The sequence below is a fragment of the Cynocephalus volans genome, chromosome 2, assembly GCF_027409185.1.
Source record: "Cynocephalus volans isolate mCynVol1 chromosome 2, mCynVol1.pri, whole genome shotgun sequence".
Classification (NCBI taxonomy): domain Eukaryota; kingdom Metazoa; phylum Chordata; class Mammalia; order Dermoptera; family Cynocephalidae; genus Cynocephalus; species Cynocephalus volans.
In genome coordinates this window covers 208,944,185-208,963,122 of record NC_084461.1, presented here as the reverse complement: position 1 = coordinate 208,963,122, position 18,938 = coordinate 208,944,185, and the positions used below count along the sequence as shown (strand labels likewise).

Genomic DNA, 18,938 nt, shown 5'->3' with positions numbered 1-18,938 from the left:
TCCATTCAGAGCAGAAGAAAAGACCTGGGAACACCATGGCGTCCGGCTCCTCACCAGTCGTGCGGGACAGGCTGGGCCACCTCCCAGCCGTAGTGGCGGGCGTCTCGAATCAGGCCCCCCAGAAGCGCCGCCTGGTGCATCAGCTTCTTGGGGATGCAGCCCACATTGACGCAGGTGCCACCGAGGCCCCACCTGGTGCCTGGGATGTTGGGAAGAACACATTTGAATTCACATTCAGGGGATCGCTGGAGGCTTTCCTGTCTTACTGTATTTAGAACTCCTTTACGTGGTTCTTGTTTTATAACTCAAACATGGCCCACATGATGCCACATCAATTTGCTCTTTATAATCATATTCAGAGTTGTTGTAAAAATGAAAATAATGAAGAACTTTAAGGTAATGACAGCTTCAGCGTGAAACAGACACTCTCCAGAGAATACCGACAGCAGGGGACGAAGGACTTACACAAACTGGGTCCCATCTCCCATCCCCCTCCCCAGGACATGTGGCCCCCATGGGGACTGCCTACCTCGGGGAGAAGGGTCCACGTAGTCTACCACAGCCACCTTGCTTCCCAGCTGAGCGGCTGGAATGGCAAGAAGCACAGCAGGTGAGCACAACAGGGGAGCTGGTTCAGGGCTGGGGACCAGGGACCCCTAAGGCTCAGGAGAGGGCGGGGAAGGGCCCAGGCCAGCAGCTGCCTGTGCAGCAGCCAAGCTGAGCGATGCTAGTGACCTCCGATCTGCTTCAGCATCCTGGCCCACAAGGCCCTGCTGCCCACCAGCTCTGCACCCGGTCTCCTGGCCTTCCCACTGCCCACTGCCCACCGAGCTGTGCTGCCCACAGGCGGGGACCTTCAGACCTCATCTCAGGCCACGGTCTTCGCACCACCCACCATCATGGCACTGGGACCAGCCCCCCTCACCTCTTGCCCCCCCAGTTCCAGGCCCAGACATCCAGCACAACCTAGGGCCTACCCCGAGCACACTGGAAGGCAGACCAGGAGCAGCCCACCCCCGGGACAGGCCCCTGACTCAGAGGCGCCCCCCTGCTCCCTCCCCAGCCCACTGGCCTCCAGCTCTCCTGGGAAGCCCAAGCCCTCCTCCCGGCCCAGCTCCTCTCCTCCCGCCAATGAGGAGGCCCACGTCCACCCTCATCACAGTCCCCCAGGTGGGCACCTGCTGCCTCCCTCTTAGGGTGAGGAAACCAAAGCTCAGGAAAAGTGAAACACAGGTCCAGGGTCGGCCGGCCCCAGGGGGAGCCGAGACCCGGAGTCCAAACCACACTTCCTACCATGGAGCCGCCTGGCCACCCTCCCAGTTACCCTCCCGGCTATCAGCAGGACCACCCAGGCCACAAGTCCCAGGCTCTGAGGCCAACTCTGACACCACTGGCCAGGGCCACTGCAGAGCTTCCCTCTTGCCCGCCTTGGGCTCTTCATCAGCAAACTCCAGGCCCTGGACCTGACCGCCACCAAGGGCATGCGGGACTTACACCTCCTGAGCCCCTAAGTGTTCGAAACGCTACAGAACACGCTGGATTCATGGCTATTAGAAACCAGATTAGAACAAATTTTTCTGTTATTAACACACAGAGATGAGAGGTGGCCTCATTCCTGATCTCACCTTGATGAACAGATCAGCTACATCAGTGACTTTCAACCCCACTGTCACCCGTCTTCATGCAAAAGGCTGCAGGGCAGTGAAGGGTGTGCAGGGGTTGTCAAGATAAGACAGTAAAGACAAGATAGCTCATTCATAAGATGACAATGTTTCATAGAAATCCAAAGACTCCAAAAATACTGCTCTCTCTCTCTCTGTTACACACACAGATACACACATACACAGACACACGATTTTTTTAAAAAAAGAGCAAAGTTTCAGAAGAGTTCATCTTAAAAACCCACATTGCTCAACTGATTAATGATGGGATTCCTATGCTTGATTTAAAAGCTCAGGCCAAGGGGACTCTTCAAAATGCCATTGTCAACTGCCACATCTGACCACGACAAAGCAATAAGGCTCCAGATTTACCATCCCAACAACCAAAAATCTAGGCAAAAAATAAGAAACAATGGGTTTTAAGACACTGTACATCAGGCAACAAATGACCTGAGCGACAGGAAACAAGGGAGGTGAGCCCACAACCAGAGTCTCCAGGACCCTGAACTGTGGGTGGGGGTCCCAAGCAGAAGCCAGCAGAGGGGAGGGGCTGAGAGCCTGGAGAGACTGAGGCAGCCGGGGTTCACAGGACAGGTGACCAGAGAATAGAGAGCTGCACAGAGAACCCTGGAGACCTGATCAGCGCGTGTGTGCAAGGAAACTACCCAAGGCCAGGGAAAGAACCACCCAGAAGGATGAGAGGGGGCCGAGCTCCCACAGAGCAGGGAACAGTGTCTGCTCCCAGAAGCCAGACACATAATCCCAGGGGCACTGGGTAAGTACTGAGGGAGGTCATGCCTCAGTGGGTGAGAATAACAGCCCTACTTCGAGAACTGCTCCACGGCTGCCTAACAAATCCTACGCAGAAGAACCAAAAGGAGCAAACCGTCTGTTAATAATTTATCTGCATCCCAGAACAGAGATCAATAACTGTATTTCTAGGAATATAAAAAGGTCCAGAACCCAACGAGGGAAATTCAAAGTGTCTGGCATTCAACCAAAAATTACCAGGCATGTAAAATACAACCCATAAAGAGGAAAATAATCAGTCAGTGGAAACCGACACAGATGCCAGTATTAGTAGAAGAGATCAGTAAAACAAACGTTACAACAATTCCACATGTTCAAAGAGCTGGGGAGCAGCACGGAAGATATAAAAAGCACCCAAGTCAAATTTGTAGAGATAAAAACTACAACACAGGAGACAAAACATACAATGAATGGGATTAACAGCAGATTGGAAATTGGAGAGTCTTTCATTAGTGAATTTGAAAGCAAAGGAATAGAAACTATCCAAAATGAAACACAGAGACTATAAAAAACAAATGGGGGGGGGCAGCCCTCAGAACCCGAAGAGCTTCAGACAACAGCACCAATGAGCTGGGGCCACCTTCAAGCAGCCTAAAATACACGTAACTAAAGTCTCCAAAACTGAGAGAGAAAGGGGAGGGATAGAAAAATTATTTGAAGAAATAATGGTCAAAAATGTTCACAACTTGATGAAAACTATAAATCCATAGATACAAGAAGTTCCATCAACTCAAACAAAAAAACAATTAAGAAAACTACATCAAGGCCCATGATAATTAAAAATCATTGCTCAAAACCAATGAAAAAAGAAAATTCTGAATTTCTTCCAGAGCAAAGACACACTACAGAGAAACAAAGATAAAGACAGCAGATTTCTCATCAGAAACAGTGCAAGCAAGAGGGGCAAAGGCTTTAAAGTACTAAAGAAAAAAAAACCTTCTACCTTGAATTCTATACCCTGAGAAAATATATTTAAAAAACAAAGGCAAAATAAAGGTGTTTTCAGACATATAAAAGCTGAAAGAATTCACTGTCACTTTGGCCACATTACAAGGAATGTTAAAGGACATCTTTAAGGTAGAAGAAAATTGATACCATAGAACTAGAGACCAGCACAAAGGAATGAAGAGGACTGGAAATGGTAATTACCTGGGTAAGATTTTTCTCATATTACTTAAATCTCTTTTGAATGTAATTGTTTAAAGGTAGGAGGGTGCAAAAAAATAGTAACTGTATAAACATATTAATAATGATGTGTTGTGGGATATATAACATGTAAAAATAAAATGTATGACAACATAGAATAAAGGTGGGGAGGGAAGAAACAGAAATATAGTATTGCAAGGTTTTTATACTACATGTGAAGTCTGTACTATCACTTGCAAGATCAAGACGTATGCTATGACTCCTAAAGCAACCAACTCCCACCATATTTATATATCAACTCAAAATGGACCAAAGACCTAAATGTAAGAGCTTAAACTATAAAACTCTTACAAGAAAACACAGGCATAAGTCTTTGTGACCTTGGATTAGGCAATGGTTTCTTAGATGACACCAAAATCACAAGCAACAACAACAACAAAAAATAAACTGGACTTCATCAAAATTAAAAACTTTTGTGCTATAAAGGACTCCATCAAGACAGTGAAAAGACAACCCACAAAATAGGAAAAAGTTTTTGCACGTCACATATCTAAAAAGGGTCTAGTATCCAGAATACATTTTTAAAAACTCTTGCAACTCAATAATAAAAAGACAAATAACACATTTTTAAAATGGGCAAAAATTCTGAATAGACATTTCTCCAAAGAAGATATACAAACGGCCAATAAAGGCCCCTTGGTTAGAGTGTTAGGTGCTGATAACACCAAGCTCTAGGGTTCGATCCCTGTACCAGTCTGCTGCCAAAAACAACCAACAACAACCAATGAGCACATCAAAAGATGCTCGACATCACTAATTATAAGGGAAATACAAATCAACCACAGTGACACCTAATTAGGATGGCTATAATTAAAAAGCAGATAAGCGTTGGTGAGGATGCGGAGAAACTGCTGGTGAAAGTAAAAACTGCAGCTGCTTTGGAAAACAGTCTGGCAGTTTCTGAAAAGGTTAAACACAGAGTTACCGTGTCACCCAGCAACTCCACTCCGAGGTATATATCCTAGAGAAACACAGAGTTTTGTCTACATAAAAACTTATATACAGATGTGCATGGCAGCATTACTCATAATAGCCAAAAAATGGGATTGGACAACTCAATATCCATCACCTGACAAATGGATAGACAATGTGGTGTAGCCGTACTATGGAGTATTATTCAGCTGTAAAAAGGAATGAGGTCCTGATACATGCTATATCACAGACGACTGCTGAAAACATCATGCTGCGTGAAAGAAGCAATGACAGGAGACCACGTATGATTCCATTCACATGGAATGTCCAGAATAGGCAAGTCCGTAGAGACAGAAAGTAGACTAGTGGCTGCCTGGGGCTAGGGAAAGGAGGGGATGCGGAATGACTATTAAATTGGTAGAGTATTTGGGGGGGAGATGAAAATGCTCTAAAATTGATTGTGGTGGTGGCTGCACAACTTTGTGAATATACTAAAAACCACCGAATGATGCAGTTTAAATGAGTGAATTATATATGTGACATATCTCAATAAAACTGTTATAAAAAATATAAAACAGGGATAAATCTGGCAAAAGATGTGAAAGACCTGTACATTGAAAACTACTAAATACTGCTTTAAAAAAGTGAAAAGATACCTAAATAAGAGAGATACCCCATGACCCAGTCCGTCCACTTTTAGGCATTTACTCAAAAGAATTTAAAAAATAAGCCCACACAAAAACACAAATGTTCACAGCAGCAGTATTCGCAATAGCCCCAAACTGGAAATAACCCAAATGTCCATCTACAGGTGAACGGACAAACAAAACGCAGTGTTTCCAAACACTAGGACACCACTCACTATAAAAAGAAATGAACTATAGACACGCACAGCAATGGAGAGGAGTCAAAATAACCATGCTGAGTGAGAGAAGCCAGAAAAAGTAAGAGTGCGTACAGCATGATCTCATTATACAAAATTTTAGAAAAGGCAAACTAATCCACGAGAGAAAGCAGATCATTGACTGTCTGATGACACGGGAGGAGAGGGAAGTGGGAAGAGATTGTCGAGGTTTGAGGAAACTTTGGGGGTTGTTATGAGCTGAGTTGTGTTTCCACAAATTCATGTTGAAATCTTAACCCCCAGCACCTCAGAATGTGACTATATTTGGAGACAGGGCTTTAAAAGGGGTAATTAAGTTCAAGTGAGGCAGCGAGGGTGGGCCCTGATCCAATAGGACTGGTGTCCTTATCAGGGGAGATTAGGACACAGACAGGCACGGAGGGACGAATCTGTGAGGACACAGGGAGGAGACAGCACCTGCAAGCCAAGGAGAGAGGCCTCAGAAGGAACTGAGCCTGCCCACACCTTGAGCTTGGATTTCCAGTCTCCAGAACTGAGAGACAATAAATATCTATTGTTTAGGCCTGTCTGTTTAGTTCCAGTCTGTGGAACTGTTTAGTTCCAGTCTATTGTTTAGTTCTAGTCTGTGGAAATTTGTAACAGCAGCCCAGCAGACTGACAGAGGGGTAATTCACTACCTTGATTGTGGTACTGGATTCACAGGTATATACACATGTCAAAACTTATCGAGCTGTCCGCTTTAAATATGTACCATTTACTGTATGTCAATTATATCTCAACAAAGCTGTAGAATAACGCAGTCATCCACAGAGGAAACGCCACTCTCAGAAAAGGCCAGGACAGACCAGGAACTGTCCACATTCCAGATAAGGAGACGTGAGTCTCTAGAGCCACGACACGGGAGTGGACACGTGGTCCGGGAATCCATTCTGCCATAAGGGACATCCACAGGACATCTGTCCATCTGTACCATCCATTCTGGAGGTGGCTCTGAGGGTCCAGTAGGGTGCTAACCCCATGTGCCTTTGCTGACCTGCAATCAGCCAGGGGACTTTGCAGGTTCCTGCCTCCACTGCAGGCCGGTGCCTCCCCAGCCCCTTACATCAAGAGCACTGGACAGTGGATTTCCTTTACACCATCTGTAACTGTAAAACCCAGTATTTGATGTTAGAGAACCAGTTTCATGACTGGAGCACCTGGGCAGCTCCCTCTTATCAGGGCCCACCCCTCCTCCGTCTCCTCCCCTCCCCGTTCGAGATGCAACCCTGAGTAGACCACCACCAGGAACTCCCCCAGCAGGGCACAGAGTCCCTGCGGAGCACTGGTGGCCTGCACGGTGATGTCTCTGGACGCCTCTGGGTCCCGCCTGTTCATCCGACACATCCTTATTGGGTGCCCACCGGGTGCCGGGCTGAGATCGAGACAGGATCCGCAGAAGCAGCCCAGGTGTCTGGGGAGGGTGCAGTTCTCAGGAAGGCACAGACGGAGGGAGGGGAGGAGCCTCGCCACTAACTGGGCGGGCGAAGGGTAGGCCAGGCAGGGCAGACAGCTAGGGTGAGGCAAAGGAAAGAAAGACCTTCTGGAAGCATTTGAGAAGAGCGAGAGGGCCGGGCAGGGTGTGCGTGGCGGGAACTGAGACTGGATGGGTGCAGGGCAGATCCGTAAGGCCTGGTGGCTTTCACTGTGAGTCAAGTGGGAGCCCTGGAGCCGGGGAAGGCAGCTCAGACTGAAATTACCACCGGGGCCACTGGGTGCAGCAGACAGCGGGCGCGGCGAGGAGGCTGCTGGGTGACCGTGGCAGGCCAGCTGTGGAGGCAGCACTTTCAGCTTCTGGGTGCTCAGGCCAAGCCCCACCCAGCCCCAAGGACAGTGCCACCCTTTCCAGGGGTCCCTGAAAGCTTTGAGGACCTGCCAAACCAGCGGGGACATGGGGCACAGAATACATACCTTCTTTGGCACAAGCCAGGCCGCCAGACCCCCCACCAATTACCAGGAGATCGTAGTCCCGCTGCCCTGCTGGGGGAAGGGGCGAGAGGTCAGATGGAAGCACAGACCTGGAAGGGCCCCCGCGATTTCTAAAGGGCAAGAGGCTCTGTTCGGTAGACCTCATCGGGAGACCCCATGCTGTGACAACACATCACATATTAGAGCAAACGTAGAGACCAAGCAACGCAGTGGTGCAGTTGGTCAAGGATATGTGTGATCACCTTTGCAAACTGTGCCCCCGACACACACGCACACCACGTCAACCAGCAGGTCCTCTCCGAACTCAAACCTCATTCGGTGTTCTGAGCCAGACACAGAACCAAACATTTTCCTTGAGTCCACATGCCTTGCAGTTGTAAAGGTTACCCTTCCTTACAAGTGAATGAGAACGAAAGCGCAGCCCTTGCCACGCAGACCAGGCATCTTGGAAGGTGCCCAGCCACATGGTGATCCGGGAAGGAAGCCACCCTGGGCACAGGTTTCATCCCTGGAATTCCTTTCAGGTTTGCCATGGGGCAGCTCAGTCCTCCCGAGCTCACACTCACCGCACAGAGGGCCATCTCAGCCTTTCTACCCTGCAGATGGCGTCCTCTGTCTACTCTGCAAGCTACTGGCATGGAACACAGATAAGACACAGCCAAAAAGCAGGGCACAGAGAGGAAAGGGGTGGAGGGGGGAGGGGAGGGGAAGTGCTCTGACCTGGGCCTGAGGTTGGGAACACCCAGCACCAGGCACCAGCCCACTCCCTGGTGAAAGAAGAAAAAAATAATAGAAATAATAGAAAATTATCAGTCCATGGGGGGGTGAAAGCAGGGTGCAGATGCATGACAAGGGTCTGGGATATAAAACAAGTAGCACTTTCAGTCCCTGGCAGATGTGGGCACACCCAGATGATGTACAGGCGGCTGCTGCTCCTGGGCAAGGCCTAGGGGTCCCATGATCAAAGTAGGGTCTGCCATCCAAGGCTGGGGCATCCTCCCATCCACTGGTACTAAAACCTAGTGTCTGTCCTGAGAAGGCTGCACCTGTCTTTGCAGCCAACTCAAAATACATCCAGAATCCCACAACCCGCTGGACCCTGGCTCTGCAGATTCCCCACACGGGAGTCTGGGGCCTGCACTCCTACAGGGACACAGAGCTGGAGGCGAGAGGAGGCCCTGGCTTGCAGCTGAGAAAGCTCTGGAGGCGGCTGCCAGGAGCTGTGTCCAGGTGCGGCCCACAGCCTGCCCCATGGCTGGACTTACTCAAGGTTCTGTCCAGCAGCCGGCATTTGAGACACATGTACGCACACATGGGATCTGATAGAGCCACAACTCAGTTCAGGCAGCCAGTCCAAAGCGCACCCAATTCTGAATTTAACTCAAGGACCGTGAAAAGGCCTAACATGTTGTAAATTATTCGGATGGCTTTGATATGAGCCCAGAGAACCAAGGACGACTGCTGGTCAAAGAGGAGCTGCCGCTGGGCCCCAGCCCATCTCTCTCCTCTCCTGATGCCTGGTGGAGGGGAGGGATGACCCTGAGGTTTTACCCAGGAGAATGTCCCTACCTTCCATTGCAGGTGCCTGTCCTTTCTGTCGCCAGAGCAGGGTCCCCACTAGGTCGTCCTGCCCACAGCCCAGCACTGTGCCCTCTGCCTGCTATCAGGTGGTGGGCAGGGTAGCAGCGGGCAGGGTAGTGGCTGCCCATGTGGACCCTGGGCTTATCTCGGGCAGCTTGCTCTGCCCACGCTTGCCTGGAAGCCCTCTCAGTCTGATAAACACATGTAAGAGGCCAGCAGTGGAGCAGTTTGTAGGTGTAGGAAGTCTGCCTGTAAGCACTTGGGCGGGGGGGGGACTGGGGAACCTGTTGGGGAGGAAGGAACCCAAAGGACCCCGAAGGCAGGTGGGGCCGATGCTGCTCGGCAGGAGGAAGGGCTGGGCAGCAGGCCTTACCTGGGGATACACCCATGTACTCCAGTGCCCTGGGGAATCTCACAGCTTCACCTTCACCCCCTTGACCAGATGCCTTCCCCATCTGCAGAACTCGGCCCCAGAAAGTGTCTCTGCCTTGCCTCTGCTTTCTGCCCTCACTGTCCTTTAATTTTCTGCTCCTCTCTGAACTCAGTGCCTGGTATGGGGCCAGCAACAAGCAGGAGCCCAGTGAGTGTGGCAAGGCCCGAGTGCACGCTGCACTCCTCCAGCGATGGTAAATGGAAGGGTCCCCCCAAAACACGTGTACACAGGCAGCTGGCCACCTTGGGGAGCCTCCTGTGCAGCTGCTCTCCCCACCTCGAGCTCTTTCATGGCAGCAGAAGTTAGGGGACAGGTGACACCAGCAGCATCGTCATCCTGGTTCCTATTCAGGGGCTGTGTCGGCCACCCCCCAAGCCTGGGACAGGGCAGGTATCTTCCTGCTCCAAAAGAAGCTGCGGGGCTGAAATGGAGGAAGTGGCTCAAAATCAGACCCGGGCATCGCTGTTGGGGGCTAACACCCTCTCCTGGCCCTCTCAGCTACTTATTACTAGCCTAGCAAAGCTCTAGCCCTGGGAGCTGCCCCTTACTGCCAGCACACACTGGGCTGCCACTGTGGGCCTGTGGAGGCAGAGCCCTCAGGGTGGTGCCTCCTGGCCAACTGGAAATGAAACGCTGTCTCAAGGCCACGGTTACCCAGGAGGCTTAAGGGCCCTGGGCTTGTGACCACAGGGTCAGCTCCTGTCTACGGACCTTTTACTGGCACCAGGCGGGGTGAGGGTTCCACTGACACAGGTGTGTTTATTTCTCATGAATGTCCCACCTGACACATGTAGCAAGGAGGATTTGAAAGACGGGTGTTCTGGTTAGGGTCCCAGGGCTAAAACCACTGTAATAAGAGCAGCTCTAGGTCTGTCAGGTCCCCCTATATTCCCCCCTCAGCAGGTGGTGACCACCTTCCAGAACTCTGCAGGGCCACCCTCAGCCCTGGGCTCCCCAAGCCCTCGACAGTAACAGCTCTGCCTATTTACAATGTGGTCAGCCCTCCCTCCTGAGTCCACCACTAGCCAGGGCCAGCCACTCTGCCTCCCATGGCTGCCCTCTGTCCTCCAGCTCTGACCCTGTCCTTGTTCACACCCCTTCACACTCACTCCCTGTGGGGAGAGTTGAGCTCTGTCATAGGCATCTGGGTGGTTGAGGGGGCAGTCACCGTGCAGGTATGTGGTGAGGACCACGTTGTCATGCATGGGACTGGCCACACTATTGCAGATGTGGTGGCGCTGTGGCCACCTCTGGGGGAGATTATCCTGCAGAATGGGGTGCAAACCCTCCCAAGTGACCCAGCCCCAGCCCCTGCTCCAGGTGTCTGAAGTTACAATTATTGTCCCGATCTGGCCAACGTCCCTTGGTGGCTCCTGGAGGACCACTGCATATCCTCCCTTCCCCCCGGGCACCTGCAGAGCCTGACATGCAGTGAGGGCTCAGGGCCCATGGCTTCCCTAGTGTCCCTTCATTCATTCCCCGCATGGGCAAGTAATCAGCACTTGCTGTGTGCAGCCACTAGGGGTCTGGGGAGAAGGTGGCTGAGGTCTGGCAAGTGGGGTGCTTGGTGATTTCAGGAGCTAGGACATCATCATCCTCAGAACTGTAGTTAATATTGGGCTTGGCGGGTGTGGGTGAGGGAGGGAGCTCCGGGAGACCGTGGGTGCAGCGAACACAACAGAACCTCAGGCGGGACTCCCAGCCTCAGTTTCCCCAGCTGGGAAGGGAACTACCGGTGGCTGGAAGCGCCTGCCCAAGACGAGATCGAGGCCCGCGTACGGACACCCCCACGTGGACAGCCCCGCAAGGACACCGCCGTCCCTGCAGACACCCCGCGGGGACCCCGCCGCCCCCTGCCCCCCTACCTGCCGCGCCCCGCACCCCGCCCGCCAAGGCCCGCGTCTGCCACCGGAAGCAGCCGGCGGGCCCCCGCAGCGCTGCCGCCATCGCCGCCATCGTCACGGGGCCTCTCGCCGGCGGCCGGGGCTGTCCGCCGCGCTGCCTGCGCCGGTGCGGGGCGCGGCCACCAGGCACAGGGCGCGCGGCCGCCGGCGGGGTGAGTGCGCGGCCGGGAGGGGCCGCCCGGGCGGGGTGCGGGCCTGCGGCGGGGGTCTCCGGAACGGGGCTGGGGAATTGGGGCTGGGGAAGGGGGTCGACATTGTGTGGGGGTCTCTGGGCAGGGTCACCAGACACGTTGTGTGTGGGGGGGTGGGGGTCGAAGAGCTGTGCTAGGGTGGGGAGCTCAAGAGGGGGGGATCCGGCCTCCCGCCTCCTGTGAGGGGTGGGATGTCCCTGGGGAAGGGCCTCCACTGGAGAGGACATGTCAGTCAGGGCCTGACCCACCCTGGGAAGTTCGCCCTTGGTCCTTGGACTGGGATCAGATCCTCAGAGTGGAAGGGTTGAGGGGGCCCAGGGGGAGGGCCTGTGGAGTCCCAGGCCCGGAGGGCCTCAGTGATCTCCCCAACAGCTTCCCTCTTGCAGGCCCTGGGGTACCCCTGGGCCTTTCTCTGCAAGAGAATGGCTGCCCCACCAGGAAGGGGCCCGTGGAGCCCAGGACCAGAAAGAGGGGTCATTCCAGGCCTGCCCTGCTAACAAACCAGGCTTTCGGGTCTTTCCAGCCAGAGACTTTGTGTCCTGTTGCTTTGTACTGTTTAAGGTGAGTCTCCAAGTGTGAGGAACCGTGGAGCTGCCAAGTACTTGATGCATCCTGGAGGGGCTCTGAGGTGCCCCGCAGGGCGCAGTGAGAAGGTCACAGAGACACAGCTGGACACTTGTTAACATGCAAAACCAGATTTTACTTAGTAGTTGCTTACAGTAGGAGAAAGAGCTGAGCTCCATACCAACGTGTGTGGACATGACTGGCGTCTTCTGGGGAGAATAAGGAAGTAGGGAGGAGGAATGAGGGTTTGGGGAGTGACTCAATAGAGTCAGGGAAGTAAAAAATTAGAAAAAGCAGGAAGGAAGGTGTCGAGCTCTTTTTCCTGCCAACTGGGCCAATTGTCGAGCTGAGGCTGGGTCTGGAGCTCACAGACCCCTCAAGCCCGTTCACAGACTGCATCACAAACCTGTCACAAACCTTTCACAAGCCAGGCTGGGTCCCCAGACCCTTCACACACAGGTCTATGAGCTAGGTAACCAGCCAAAAGGTCCTTGGAGAGCTGTAGGTTGGAGAGCATGGCCGTGTGCAGCGGACGCAGTAGAAACCAGCCAAGTGGTGGCACCGCCCATGTGCACTAACTCCACCCACACACAACTTGCTTACAAAGAATGCCCCACACCACCCCCAACTGGACTTAGGTGAGGGGGGCTGATTAAATTATTCTATTTCCCAACAGGAGGGTTGGCCCTTATGAAATCTACGTGGGTCTGCTACTGGCGCTCATCGAAGTTAGGCTCCTACCCTCCCACAGAGGCTGGAAGACAGGGGCCCTATCTTCAGCTGTTGGTTGTAACAAATGGTAAATTCTCTTGGCAGCCCTGCGTTTTCTCAGGCAGGCATCTTAAGTGGGTCTAGGGTGATCCTGGGAATGTGGCCTTGAGCTGTTAGAAACCATGTTAGTGTTCGTTCAAGTCTGTATAGGCCAAGATGGAGGCTGAGTTGAGAAGAGGGCTCAGAGGAGCCTGGAACAAGTTTGGCCAGGGAAAGAATTTCTGTCAGCCCCCCTCTTTTTCAAGGAATGAACAAACATTCTTCTTTCCTCTGGACAGTATAAGGCAGACTTTTTTCTGTTCCATGGCCTTTTGTCCATGAAGAACCAGCTGAACCATCTGTTGAGACTTGGCAAGAGAAGATATTTGCTGAATGGTGCGAGCGATCAGACATCTAATGAGAAGCATTTCTGTAGAAATAAAAAAATGAAGATTAATGGTTGGAGCCAACTGTAAACCCAGATATTTAGTCTAGGAGGCAGCTGTCACCTTTTGCAGAGTGACAGAGATGCAAAAGATTTCTCAGAGCCCATGTATTCAGAGCAATGAGAAGCCCAAAGGGACTGCACCCAGGGAAAACTCCTTCAGGAGAGGAGAGCCCAGGCACAGCCTCGAGTCAGTTTTTGCTTCAGTTTTTATTGTAAAGATAAGAAAGTAACAGAAGAAACACAGATGGTTAATCAACCATAGTAAAAACAAACTGGCTACATGACAATCTTCATTAAAGCAGGTGTAACTTAAAATAGTTCAAACAATTTACCATCAGAAGTAGTCATGAAACTAAGCTATGTGACAGTACAAAAAGAAACAATGAGGTAATCACCATAGGAGCACTTAGCTCCCCAAGAAACTCAAAGAAACAGCTTAGGGCAAGATGTGGAACAACCCCCAACCACTAACTAGGAGAATATGCTTGAAGATTTTAGCTCACGTGCTTTCTCATCATTTAGGTTTAGCTGCATCAAGGGCAACTGCCCCCAGACCAATCACTTTTTGCTGTGCTTCAATTCTCTTATCTACATCAAAGGTTTTAGTCCTGTGAAACTTTTCTGGTCTTTCTTAATCTTAGCAATTCTATGTGTTTTCCTAAAGGGTTGAGCTTTGGCCCCCTAAGCTAGAGGCTCTGGCCTCCTAAACTACAGGACTTTGGTCCTTCTAAGCTACAGGCTTTGGCTTAAACCAAGGACTTTCGTCCTTCTAAACTACAGGACTTTGGTCCTTCTATGCTGTAGGCTTTGGTCTTGTGAAATACATGTGTTTTATTTCTATCTCATTAATGTCAATATCCTCCACAGGCAGCCAGTTGAGATTTGTAGACATTGAACTCTAAGTATCTTTATTGGGTAGAATTGAGGATAGCAGTGGCAATCCAACGGATTTCCCAGGTGGTGGCCTGAATGTCTGTGGTGATGGCATAGACATCAGTGTCACATCATGGTTGTTTTCAGAGCAGAGCATGGAACATGCAGGAGCTCCAGAGGATGTTCTGAGTGGCCCATGTAGCAGCAGCTACAGGCACAACGGTTACTTATACATGATTTGCTTTGGTGATGAGTTCTTTGAAGTTTATATCAAGTTATCTGGCTTCAGCCTACAGGGCGTTTTCAGATTCTGGGGAGGGAAGGCAGCTGCAGGACAGCCTGAGTCCCAATGAGGACTTGGGCAATCAGGTTTTAGTCTCAGTGACACCAAGTTGGGAGGGAGGGAGAAAAATTGGAAATGTTAATTTGGAGAGTTGTAGCCAGATATTGAAGGAAAGTAGAAGGACAGGATTTCGTAAGGGCTGACAAAATGTGCAAGAATCCAGTCCAATTTGCAGGTAGATCATAAAACCTCAAAGACAATGAACAAGATTAGAATCTAATAGTCGACAAGGGTGTGTTACACTTCTCCATTAAAACATAAAATATCTCACTGCTATCACCTCCCTTTTTGATCAGAGATAATCAAAGATTAGTTTTGTTTGCAGAGTAATTCTGGTTTCATTAAAATCGGCATGATTATTTACATGAGCCCAGCAAGAATGGTTATTGACCACATAGGACTTTTTTTTTTTTTTTTTAAGATGACCGGCAAGGGGATCTTAACCCTTGACTTGGTGTTGTCAGCACCATGCTCACCTAGTGAGCTAACCAGCCATTCCTATATGGGATCCGAACCCATGGCCTTGGTGTTATCAGCACCGCACTCTCCCAAGTGAGCCATGGGCCGGCCCGACCACATAGGACTTTTTAAGTTTGCTCTGCTGGAACTTTTAATAAGGAATCTCAGATAGGACTTTTTAAATTTTTTAAAAAATTGGTATATAATTGTACATATTTATGGGATATGTGTGATAATTTGATACATGCATACATCAGATTGGACTTTTAAAAGCCAAGCCAAGAATTTGCTATCATACTTCACCCTGCAGTATCTATACATTTGGGGGAATTCCTCTCTTGAGGTCCCCAAAATATCCTAAGATTCTTGGGACTGCCAGGAAGTGACTTTCCTTGTAAACCAGGTACCAGGCCAAATTTTTCAAGGGGGCTTTGTAAGCATTGGTTCCAAAAGTCAACTTAGTTCCTTAAAGCTGTCTGGTCACATTTGATTCTATGTGCATCATTTTCAAACAGGACATTTCAGTCAAAGCCTTGTAATATAACCTGTGTTTCCAATTGTGTCCTATTACAAGGAGAACAGATTCTTATTGAAGTTATGCAGATAACTATATGATCATGAAAATAATAATAATAATACTCAGTAATAGTTTCTGATTTTTGGAGGGATCAGGCAGGTAGAAAAACATAAATGTTTCAATTTTGTTCACAAAAGCATAATTTACTAGATTGGTATGAGTCATAAATAGGTTAAGAGAAAAGTGAAAGGGTTTTTCTTTTTTAAATATATATCCAGAATATACGAGGAGTCTTCAAAATGTTCATGGAAAAATTCATATTGTCTTTTTTTTTTTTTAAAGATGACTGGTAAGGGGATCCCAACCCTTGACTTGGTGTTGTCAGCACCACGTTCTCCCAAGTGAGCCATGGGCTGGCCCTCATATTATCTTTTAATTCAGTTTTTCCACAAACTTTTTGAAGCAACCTTATAGAACATTAGAGAGCCAGCAACATTCTGAACAAAAGCCATAAACAATTGTAATCATCCTTTATCAGTTTATTCAGTCCCATGTACTTAACTCTTGTTCTGCTTGATCTTGGGTTAGCAGATTCATGAACCCATGAGTTTCTCAAGTTCAATTCTGGAGATCCTGGCTCAGTCCAGTGGGGACTCAAAGTTATTTAAGCCATCAGAGGCCCATCAGAGCGTGTACCCCAGAGTACCTGTCCCAGGCCTTTCCATGGGTCTCTGAGACCTTTTTGTTGAAGATGAAGCCCGAAATCAAGAGATTTCAGGAAAGCCTCAGAGTAAAATAAGAACGATCTGCGATGACAAAAGACTTAAAATGGTGTGGTTAAAGCTCTGATGAGAGTTTATTATAAGAGAAAGCAATTGACAAGGAATATTGGTTTTTGTGACACACAACATTTTAAATAACTGGAATTATGACTGATAACATTATATGGGGACATAACATGGAGAGCAAGGGTATTGACAGATTTCTAGGAACTTTATAAAATTTCTGAAATCCTTATCCTTACCCATACAAATATAACTTAAGGAAGGTTAAGCAGCATTTTTCATTTGACAACACCTTACATGAAATTCAACATTTCAAATAAACCTAATTAGTTTAACATCTCACTTCTACAGGATGAAAGGACAAATCCTTTGAGATCTTCCAGGAGCCATCTAGGAAATGTCAAAGTCAGTATGAGATGAAGAAGACTTCACTTAGTATTTCATTTTGGAGGGCCGGCCCGTGGCTCACTTGGGAGAGTGTGGTGCTGATAACACCAAGACCACAGGTTCGGATCCCTATATAGGGCAGGCCTGTGGCTCACTTGGGAGAGCGTGGTGCTGACAACACCAAGTCAAGGGTTAAGATCCCCTTACCGGTCATCTTTAAAAAAAAAAAAGAATTTCATTTTGGCAAGGCAAAAATTGTCAAAAACATCAAAGTTTTGAATATTTAATTAGATGGAATCACAAGTCACTGTGAAACAACACTTAGTTGTCTACTTAACCAAAGTGACAATAAAAGATCATGAAAGTATATATAGGAGGTAACATGACTGTAAAAAACCTTGGCTCTTTTGCCTTAAGACAACATGGAGCACAGGATATTGTGTTGGTAAGATATAAGATCCTTGTTCCCTAGGCAAATTACTCAAAAGATAAAGAAAACCCTTTTACAGTCTCTTATTAAAAGCAGACCAATAATCTAGGACACTTTGTTGTTTTAACAGAGAGGAAACCGAACACTAGTTTTATATCAGTGCACTCTTGATATTAAAGCTCATTTTTAAAAACTTTATATAGAAATCGGTTTAATCCTAGCTGGCTTTGACCTTACAACACAAAATTCCTTTTCTATAAATCTTCTACAACTTTTTGTATCCATTTAGGTTTTGTCCTATAGTTTTCCTCTTTTTAAATTTTACTTTAGGACAAAATTACTCCTCTTTCCTTAACAAAAACACATTCCACATTCTTTGCATATTTATCATATACAGACACATTTTATTTTCCTCCCATCCTTTGTTTATAAAGTTGTTTTCCCTTTACTCTTATTGTTTCTAGTAGATTTATTTTCATATATTGATTATAATTTTTAACCATTAGTAACCTGTGTATTTTACAGAGAAAACTAAGAAGTAGGCAGTTGTGAAGTGTTTGTCATATAGCAGTATGTTTATGTCATATACCAGTTTAGCACATTTTATGAATATACCATCATAATCTCTAGAGCTAAATGATTTTTATAGTACAATTTCTTTTAATGTGGCAAGAAGAGTATGTTTATTAACAGACCCAAATGTCTTTAGCCTCTCTTTACCATATAAAAACAAGCCAAAAGTATATAAGCTTAAACTTACAATTAATAATGAATGTTTCAGCACTTTCTCTTATTTAGAAATTATTTAGATATTCAATGAATATCTATTATTTAGCTTAATTTAGCATAACTCTAAGGTTGCAAGTTACCAAAAAGATTTTGGAAACTTTTTAGACAGACATATTATAAAACATAATTTATAACACATACCTCACTGGTTTATATAAGAGATGGTTAGGGTTTTTTTTTTTTTTGCTCCATTTTATATTTTTATCTTAACTGTATTTCTGGCAGATGGAGCCATTTAAGGATCACCTGCTCAATATAAGGGCTAGAGCTTTCCAAGTAATATTTGTGGAGAAGACCTTTATGACTTTTTTTGCCCTGACATATAATCTTATGGAGGCTGTGGACTAAATGTCTGTTTCCAAGCTTTTTTTTTCCTCCTTCAGCCTCAGGTCATTGCTTTTGTGGGTCCCTGAGAACCCCAATGGGATGGGGGCCCCAAGCTCCAGTGAAAGCCCAGCTGCAGTGGGACAGGAAAGGTCTGGGGGTGGACAGGGGTGGAGGAGGTAGGGACTTGAGGAGGACATGTCTAAGGACGCAGGGGATCTGAGGGGAAGCTGGAAGGTGGTGACAAAAAGAAGGAGGAGCAGAGGTAATGGGAAGAGAAAGGGCTTAGAGGAGCCAGTTTGGGGAGAACTTAAGTTTCCCAAAGAAGTCATTGAAGTTCCCAGTTATCCTTGGTAAAGTCACATCAGCAAGAAAGGAAGCTGACAGTGTTAGTGACATAGGAGGTGCTCAGCTTCCCTGGGTTCAGGTTTCAGGACATACCTCTGGGTTTCAAGCCACTCCCCAAGGTCTCAAGCCCCTCCTCTAGGCCCTTCCTTAGAGGAAAGTTATTGTTGCTTATTGGACCTATTTTCCATAACAACAGGGAGAGATTGAGACCACAAGGGATGGACTTATGCAAATCTAGTGGCTGAGCATGCTCAGTGGAAGGGAGTTTATCCTTTGAATGACCTTCCACGAGAGGTGCTAAAGAGCATAGAATATTCTTGAATATGTTTAGTGCGTGTGAATATGTTTAGTGCGTGTGATAGAATTTGAACAATGAACATGCCCTAAGAGGAG

At 48.2% G+C, this 18,938-nt stretch overlaps 2 protein-coding genes across 4 annotated transcripts in view; one reads left to right on the top strand and one right to left on the bottom strand.

Annotated features, from left to right (window-relative positions):
* The window catches only part of TXNRD2 (thioredoxin reductase 2), a 52,012-nt gene extending 40,609 nt beyond the window's left edge, over positions 1-11,403 (bottom strand). For all 3 annotated transcript variants that reach the window (XM_063088263.1, XM_063088262.1, XM_063088264.1), the window contains exons 1-4: positions 11,299-11,403; positions 7,402-7,467; positions 530-586; positions 55-199 (exon numbers count right to left, since the gene is read on the bottom strand). In XM_063088263.1, the coding sequence (XP_062944333.1) occupies positions 55-199; positions 530-586; positions 7,402-7,467; positions 11,299-11,389 (359 nt within the window). In that variant the 5' untranslated portion in view covers positions 11,390-11,403. The remainder of the gene's footprint in view (positions 1-54; positions 200-529; positions 587-7,401; positions 7,468-11,298) is intronic.
* The window catches only part of LOC134371233 (catechol O-methyltransferase-like), a 30,673-nt gene continuing 22,929 nt past the window's right edge, over positions 11,195-18,938 (top strand). Inside the window, 2 exon segments of the mRNA XM_063088265.1 lie at positions 11,195-11,489; positions 12,769-12,891. Coding sequence (XP_062944335.1) covers positions 12,783-12,891 — 109 coding nt within the window. The 5' untranslated portion in view covers positions 11,195-11,489; positions 12,769-12,782.